The sequence below is a fragment of the Theropithecus gelada genome, chromosome 7b, assembly GCF_003255815.1.
Source record: "Theropithecus gelada isolate Dixy chromosome 7b, Tgel_1.0, whole genome shotgun sequence".
NCBI lineage: Eukaryota > Metazoa > Chordata > Mammalia > Primates > Cercopithecidae > Theropithecus > Theropithecus gelada.
The window spans coordinates 20,601,496-20,610,338 of NC_037675.1; the positions used below are offsets into that span (position 1 = coordinate 20,601,496).

Consider the following 8,843-nt stretch of genomic DNA (forward strand, 5'->3'; position numbering starts at 1 on the left):
GACAGAGAAAAAGACAGTATCTTTCCTCTCTGAGCTTACAGCCTGGTGTGGGAGATAGAAACAGAAAATTAGCAGTTAGAGCAGGGAACACATGAGAGGTGAAAAGGTGAATAAGGGAGGAATGTTCTTCAGGAAAATGTCCCATTAGAAAAGAAGTGGAAAAAATGGTGGGGCGGGGGGGTGGCAGGGGTGGGAAACTTTGGTTTTAAATTAAGGGTCTGCCATTTTCCATCCATCAAGGGTTCTGTCAAGTATTTTCTGAGATGAAAAACTCAGGTCTTTGTGAGACTAGCTTTTCCCTCTAAAGGCTTTTGCTGGGTATGTGACCAGGGCTCTTTGGAATGTTAAGATATAAATATAAGCTAGTTTTTCACTCCTTTTCTGTATTTTCCTATTTGAAATCTCCAGTCCCACAACTTGAAGGAAGTTTCTATGACCATTATTATTATTTTTTTTCTCCTTCTCTTCTACTTTATTTATTTATTTGAGACAGAGTCTCACTCTGTTACCCAAGAGTGCGGTGGCATGATCTTGGCTCACTGCAGCCTCTCCCTCCCGGGTTCAAGCGATTCTTGTGCCTTAGCCTCCTGAGTAGCTGGGATTACAGGCCTACGTCACCATGCCCAGCTAATTTTTGTATTTTTAGTAGAGACAGTGTTTCATCACGTGGCCCAGGTTGGTCTCGAACTCATAAGCTTAAGTGATCCACTGGCCTCGGCTTCCCAAAGTGTTAGGGTTACAGGTGTGAGCTGCTGCGCTTGGCCTACGTGATCCTTTTCATTACTTGACTTTTCCCAATTACTCTCTCCTTCTCTCCATTTTTCTGGGTTTGGTAATTCTCATTGTTTTTTCTTTTTCTTCCCACCCCTCGGCATATTTTAATTTCTTTTCTTTATATCTTTCCTTTATCTTCGTCTTCTAAATTATCTTTATTTAAACAATTCACTCAAAATTGTAAAGGAATTAATTCAAATTAATTTAGCAAATACTAAATTCCTAGAACTGATAATTCTGCCCTCTGAAACTATTTTACAGTCCGATAATGAAGACAGAGATAAATAATACATGAATCTTTTCTTTTAGTGCTTGGAAACAGATAAAGGAAGTAAATCATGCACATGTAACTCTATACTACAGGTCAAAAGGTCCTATGATAATTACAAAGTGCGATGGGAAAGGAGGGTTTTACGGGTTCCACTTTATTCTTGCTCTCCCAAATTTTAAATTCATCTTTTTTTTTCCCCTGTTTTTATGTCCTGTGGACTTTAAGTTATAGCATCACATGCAAAGACAATGGACTCACGGATTGCTGAACCAGCTTCCATGATTATGCAAAGTCAACTTCCTGTAACAATTTCCTAGCATATTATTCCTAGTGGTCCTGTCTCTTTAATGGAACCCTGAATGATACAGTTAGTAATTCCACTTTCTCATTTCTCCTGTTTTTTTTTTTTTCCTCCCCAGGCAAATTTGCAGCCCAAAGTGACTGAGATCATGGAGGGAGGAAATTATTCGGTGGTGTCTGAGATTGTTTTGGTGGGACTCACCAGTTCTTTGGAGATGCAAATTGTCCTCTTTCTGGTTTTCTCTATGTTCTATGTAGCAGGTATTTTGGGAAACCTCCTCATTGTGCTCACAGTGATCTCCGACTCCCATTTACACTCCCCTATGTACTTCCTGCTGGCCAACCTCTCCTTTATTGACATGTGGATTTCCTCCATTACAGTGCCCAAGATGATTTCTGATCTTTTCAAGGAGAGAAAAGTAATCTCTTTCCAAGGCTGCATTGCTCAGATGTTCTTCATTCATATTATTGGAGGAACTGAGATGGTTCTGCTTGTTTTCATGGCCCTTGACCGATATGTTGCTATATGTAAGCCTCTCTACTACCTGACTATCATGAACTTCAGAACTTGTACTCTACTCCTAGTGGCTTCCTGGACTATTGGAATCATCCATTCATTCATTCAACTTGTATTTGTTGTTATCCTACCATTCTGTGGTCCCAATGAAGTGGACAGCTTTTACTGTGATTTTCCTCGATTTATTAGGCTGGCTTGCATGATCATTGACAGATTGGAGCTCATAGTCACTGCCAACAGTGGATTCATCTCTCTGGGGACTTTTTGCATTTTGATTATCTCCTATATCTTCATCTTGATCACTGTTCGGCAACATTCTTCAAGTGGCTTATCCAAGGCTGTCTCTACACTGTCAGCTCACATTACAGTGGTGGTCTTATTTTTTGGTCCATGCATCTTTGTGTATTCATGGCCATTTCTCACAGTGCCTGTGGATAAATTCCTTGCCATTTTTGATGTAATAATTACCCCATTTCTGAACCCTACTATCTATACTTTTAGGAATAAAGAAATGAAGATGGCAATGAGGAGAATATTCAACCAGGTGCTCAGTTTCTGGAAGTTGTTTTAAGTGATTTCGATATAAAGAAAGACAAGCATTTCTAAAATTCCTGGACCATGCTACAGACATGAATCTAATGAAACGTAGATGCTTTGGTTACTAATTTATTTACCGATATGCAGGATTTTCTTAATGTGTTATTTTGCTCATATGAAGGAGGATATTATATTCTTTCTTATGAAATGTGTTTGAATAAGAAGTGTTAATATAGACCTGTTTCTACATTTTCCCCACCCCTCCTTGATAAGGAGAGTTCTGGACTGACCTATTACAACTTACTCTGCATTCTGAGGAGAATCTTTCCTTGTCAGATTGATTTTTGGGGTTTCATGATGCAGAATCTGAAGAAAAGTGCTTTGGAAATATGAGACAGATTTGCAATGATCAGAAATAGGTGTTTTTGTTTTTGTTTTTGTTTTTTTGTCAGGGTCTCACTCTGTAGCCAAGGCTGGGGTACATTGGTGCAACCTGGGCTCACTGCAGCCTTGACCTTCCAAACTCAAGCAATCTTCCTACCTCAGCCCTCCTGAGTAGCTGGGACTGCTGCATTCACCACCATGCTTGGCTGATTTTGTTTATTTATTTTTTTGGTAGAGATGAGGTCTCACTATGTTGCCCAGGCTGGGGATAGTATTTTTGACTCTGAGGCAATATGTGGAAGTAGCTATAAAATGTGAAGAAAACATGAAAGATAAAAACAGGAGTTTTTTTGAGATAGGGTCTCACTTTGTTACCCAGGCTGGAGTACAGTAGCATGATCTTGGCTCATTGCAGCCTTGACTTCCTGTTTTCAAGTGATCCTCCTGCCTCAGCACCCCCAAGTAGCTGGGATTATATGCATACGTCACCAGGCATGGCTAATTTTTGTATTTTTGGTAGAAACGGGTTTTGTGATGTTGCCTAAGCTTGTCTCAAACTCCTGAGCTCAAATGATCCACCTGCCTCAGCCTCCCAAAGTGCTGGGATTACAGGCATGAGCCACAAAAAGAAGATTTAAAAAATATTATTGTCTCTATATTACCCTTTAATGTATATTGTCCTTCAATAAACAAAACAAAAGTAAAGAGCTAAGATTATTTTGATTTTTTTTTTTTTTAAATCACAACATCAGCCTAAAATTGGATTACTAAGTTATGGCTTCTTAAGCATTTCAGCTAGTGCATATGGTAACTGAATTAAGCCTTAAAATCACTCTAGTTCTGCACATGTACCCTAGAACATAAAGTATAAAAAAGAATTACTCTAGTTCTTTCAAAAGCTGTGTTTCTGTACTGTCAGAGGATGTGAACAATGGAGGCCTAGTAAGGGGCAAGAACAATGACCTATTTAGTAATTCTGTTCCAGCTCGTGCTTGACCTCATTACACTGGAATCAGCAATAATTCCTCAGAGGTAGGTAAACTCTCTTCTTTTTCAGTAAGATAATTACAAGGACAGACTCCAGCCAGACTGCCTGCCTTCAAATTTCAGCTATGACTTTTACGAATTCAAGTTGCTTAACCTTTTTATGTTTAACTTTCATCATCTATTAAAATAGAGGTAGTTTGAACTGTTTGAAATTCCTCATATTTGACTGTTTTTAACTTACAAAATTGACATTTCCTTATAACTAAAAGTATCTTCCTCATAAGGTTTTAAAAATTAACTGAATTAATATCTATAAAGTACTTTAAATAATTCTTTGTCTATAGTGTTATATAAGTGCCTGTTCAATAAAATGAAATAAAACATTGAAATAGCTTCTTCATCACTTTTGATGACCTTCTCTCATACTATGTACAAATTGTTTCTTTTCTTTCTAACTCTATTCATTAATCTTTGATTAAGAGCTTGTTTTTTTTCCTAACAGGACTGGAATACATATTCTTCAACTAGTTTAAATGAGAGAATTACTTGAATATACAGACTTCTAAATGCTACACTTCAATTTACTTTTGATAGTTTCTTTTTCTTATATTCAAACTGCCTTCTTTTTATTTATTTTTTTTGAGACAGAGTCTTGCTCTGATGCCCAGGCTGGAGTGCAGTGGCATGATCTCGGCTCACTGCAAGCTCTGCCTCCTGGGTTCACACCATTCTCCTGCCTCAGCCTCCCAAGTAGCTGGGACTACAGGCGCCCGCCACCACGCCCAGCTAATTTTTTGTATTTTTAGTAGAGACGGGGTTTCACTGTGTTAGCCAGGATGGTCTCGATCTCCTGACTGTGTGATCCATCCACCTCGGCCTCCCAAAGTGCTGGGATTACAGGCGTGAACCACCACGGTGGGCCCAAACTGCCTTCTTATGTGCTATGTCATATTTCTACATAGCTAGTTTTGGTTATCTATGGTGCTTTTTAGTGTGCTGGAGAAAGTTACCAAGCTGACTAGCTTACAAAAAATTGTATAAATAGAAATTTGGTTGATCAAAAAGTATATTGTCAGCAATCTAAGGGTGAATAAAAAGTAAAACAATTGAATATTCACTATATTCTAATTCCTATGGTAGGAACTATCAAAATTGTGTGTTATACAATCCAATTGTAGAAAATTGTACAACCCAAATTTCTCTGAAGTGAAAAATTAATGAAAGTAATTCAAGGGTATGGTATGGTGGGCAGATTCAATGAAAGGGTTTGAGTAGAGGGGATTCATGAATTTGTGAATGCTATGGATGGGGTTGAGGCCCATGCTGAACAATCCTCTGAGTTTAGTACATGTCTTGGCAAGGAGAGAAGCTCACAAAAAGCTCTGGAGGCTAAGAGCAGGTTGGTAACACAGCACTATCAGGGAGGTTAGATGCCTACTGTACTTCATTGCCTAACCAGGGTCTACAAAGCCTGATAAGATCTGACCCTGCCAGTCTCACCCACTGCTTGTTCATGCCACTCTCTTCTCTGCTTGGGGCTCTCAGGCATTTTGTACTTTCCCTTCACTTGAATATAATACGTTTGTGGCCTCCTGAGACCTGTACAGTTTGCAGAGTGCTTTGCCCAGGTGTAGGCAAGCCTGGCTCCCTCTACTCATTCAGGTTTCAGCTTGAGTGTCAATTCCAAGAAAAGACTTCCCATTTAAGAAGTTCCCTCTTGGAGGATGACGTCAGCAAGATGGCTGACTAGAAGCCCCTAGTGCTTATTCTTTCCACAAAGGCAGCAAAAACAATGAATAAAAAACTACATTTGAATAAAAATAACTAAAGGGAAGCACAGAAGACATCAAAGGAGTAACAGAAACACTGGGGAGCACAGAAACTCAGAACAGCCACATACAGAACAGAAGCAAACATTGGGACTCCACCACCAAATTCCTCAGCAGGGATCAGATAGGAAGGAGGAGGAACATCTCCCTGTGGTGAAAAAGTAGGCAAGAGGATTCCAGCAACCCCTAGCATTACCTTAGATATATACAGTCCTCACCACTGGGTCTCCTTGGTCCTCACAGCCACTAAGCCTGGCTGAGAGAACTGACTGGAGTCCACACAGCTGTGTTCCCTCCAAGAAGGAGCTGGACAATGTGCCTTACACCCTGTGGCCTGTGTGGTTACTACGCTATGCCATCTTGGGACTGCAAGTACTGCTGGAGTGTGTCTTGCTCTGAGGGTGAGGAGCCACAGCACCCTTTCATTTTTGAGGCTAAACTGCCTTAAACCATTTATGCCCAGTGGCCCAGCATCCCCAAGCTGAGCTGGGAGCAACTGCTATGCTTCTTCCCTGTGGGGCCAAGCTGCAGTGAAGAAGCTCCACTTACCTCTCTCTCTCAATACCCTCAGGCTGGAGCTGGAAGTGGCGCACTCCTTCCTGGGAAACTGTGCTTTGGCAGAATGGCTCCATTCACATCTTAGCCAAGGCTGCACCCTGCCCCTAGTGGTCTGAGCTGAAACTGTGCATTGCCTCCCAAGGAAACAATCCCTGGTCAGAACCCTGCATCCCTGGAAAATGGAGTCTGGACCACCCAGAACAGTCACGCCCCTTGGGCCTGAGCGGAAGCAGCACGTCTCCGTTTGGATTATTGGTGCTTTGGTTGAACTGAGCAGCTGCACATTCCGGGACTGAGGTGACATAGTGGTACCTTGCATCCCAGGGAAAACAGAGCAGTGGCTGCTCTGAAACACCCCACCCTACAGGCTAGAACCTACAACTCTAGAACCCTGGTTCCCTGGATCTGGACCCTGTAGTCTGAGCTGCTGAGACATTCTCTCCCCGGAGAGTGGAGTCATTGCTGTGCCACTCCTTGTCCCCAGGGCCCAAACAAAAGCTGTGCTCAGCCATTCTGGAGAATCCACATCTGCAGCACCTGGGTTCATAGAGTCTGGGATTCTCCAGGGTCTAGAGTCACCATTACATGATGCCTCACCCCCCAGTGACCTGAATTGCCACTGAACCCATTGGTTCAGGTTCCCAGTTATGGCCATACCCTGCATCCCAGGCCCCAAACTCCAGATTCCCTCTTCTTCCCGCCAGTCAGGCCAATGCTGTCCTCTGCCTCACAGGGGTGGAGTCATAGCTACAACGTGGCCTCAGCTGCTAGGGAGTGCCTCAGAGTCACAGATTCTGGCTCTATGGGCCACCTACATCCAACCTTGTCACAAAGAGCAAACCTTCACCCCAAGACCCAGGTGCCACAATAGGTTCATTAGACCCTGAGACTTGAAGCCTGGCCTCAAAGACCAGCTGCTGCTCCAAAGATCTGCACCTGTAATCCAGCACCACTGTAGCTCCTTCTAGGCTGTGTTAGACCTGATACCTAGAGAATTCCCATGGCTAAGTCTCAGTAGTGTGGGGAAACCAAGAAAAGAAGGCTCCAAAAACCCTTGCCATAGAGGAAATAAATAACCTATATTGCCATTAGACTACCACAAACTTCTACAGCCTAGGCTACTGAGATGCATACAGTTATTGCTGACATTGAATGCAGCCAAAGAAGCTGCATGGAGATCATATCACTGCCCCCACCTGGAAATGGAATTACCACACCCTTCCTAACAGTATACTGAGATCCAACTGCGGGTTAAATTCTTTTCTTATAAAATGTATTCTAGAAAGTTGGGACAAGGCAATTTTTTCCACCAGACATACAAATATCAATGCAGAGACACAAGAAACATGAAAAAGCAAGGAAATATGACACTGCCAAAGGAATATAATAACTGTTTAATAACAGACCACAATGAAAAGGAAATCAACTAATTGCTGAAAAAAATCCAAAATAATAATTTTAAAGAAACCCAGTAAGATACAAGAAAATATAGATAGACAATTCAATAAATCAGTAAAACAATTCACCATATAAATGAAAAATTAAGCAAGGAGATAGATATGCTAAAAAAGAACCAAATAGAAATCCTGCAGCTGAAGAATTCAATGAATGAAATAAAAAATACAATATCCATCAATAGATGAATGAATAAAGAAAATGCCGTACAAGGAGGCAGAGCAAGATGGCAGAATAGAAGCCTCCATTGATCATTTTTCCAGCCCCTACAAGGACACCAAGTTAACAACTATTTACACAGAAAAAAATCTTCATAAGAACCAAAATCAGGTGTGCACTCAGAGTACGTGGCTTACACGTATCACTGAGAGAGGCACTTAAAAGATAGAAAAAAATGGTCGTGAATCACTGAGGTCACCCCTCCTCCACCCCTGGCAGCAGTGGTGTGGTGCGGAGAGTGTCTCTGGGTGCTGGGGGAGGGAGAACACAGCAATTATGAGGTATTGAACTAATTGCTGTCCTGTTACAGCAGAAGGGAAAACCGGACCAAACTGTCATGCCCGCCTGCAGAAGGAACCAGTGCTAGCTAGAGGGGAATCACAGATCCCAGTGTTCTGACTTCAAGTGAGGTTTTTACTACATGTACACAATGCAGTACTATTCAACCATAAAAAAGAATGAGATCTTGTCATTTGAAACAACATGGACGGAACTGGAGGACATTATGTTAAGTGAAATAGCCAGACTCGGAAAGACAAACATCACATGTTCTCATTCATTTGTCGGAGCTAACAATGAAAACAATTGATCTCATGGAGACAGAGAGTAGAATGTTGGTTACCAGAGGCCAGGAAGAGTTGTAGTGGGGAGGAAGTAAAGATGGTTAATGGGTACGAAAACATGGAAAGAATGAACAAGATCTAGTATTTGATAGCACAACACGGTGGCTATAGTAAATGATTATTTAATAGTACATTTAAAAATAATGAAATGGGTATAATTGGATTATTTATAACACAAAGGGTAAATGTTTGTGGTGATGAATATCCCATTTACCCTGATGTGATTATTACACACTGTATGCCTGTCTCAAACTATCCCATATACCTCATAAATATATATAACCACTATATACCCACAGAAATTGAAAATTAAAAATTAAACATGCTCTTGAGTGACCAGTGATTCAATGAAGAACTTAAGACAGAAATTTAAAATATCTTTGAAAAAA

The 8,843-nt window shown here is 41.1% G+C and overlaps 1 protein-coding gene across 1 annotated transcript; it reads left to right on the top strand.

Annotated features, from left to right (window-relative positions):
- Positions 1-1,494: 1,494 nt before the first annotated feature.
- Positions 1,495-2,433, top strand: LOC112628339 (olfactory receptor 4F15-like). The gene has a single exon (XM_025391106.1). The coding sequence runs from the start codon at positions 1,495-1,497 to the stop codon at positions 2,431-2,433; it is 939 nt and encodes a 312-aa protein (XP_025246891.1).
- Positions 2,434-8,843: the final 6,410 nt, after the last annotated feature.

Excerpts from the sequence above, each read along its gene's own strand:
- LOC112628339 (XM_025391106.1), top strand. The coding sequence starts at position 1,495 with ATGGAGGGAGGAAATTATTCGGTGGTGTCTGAGATTGTTTTGGTGGGA.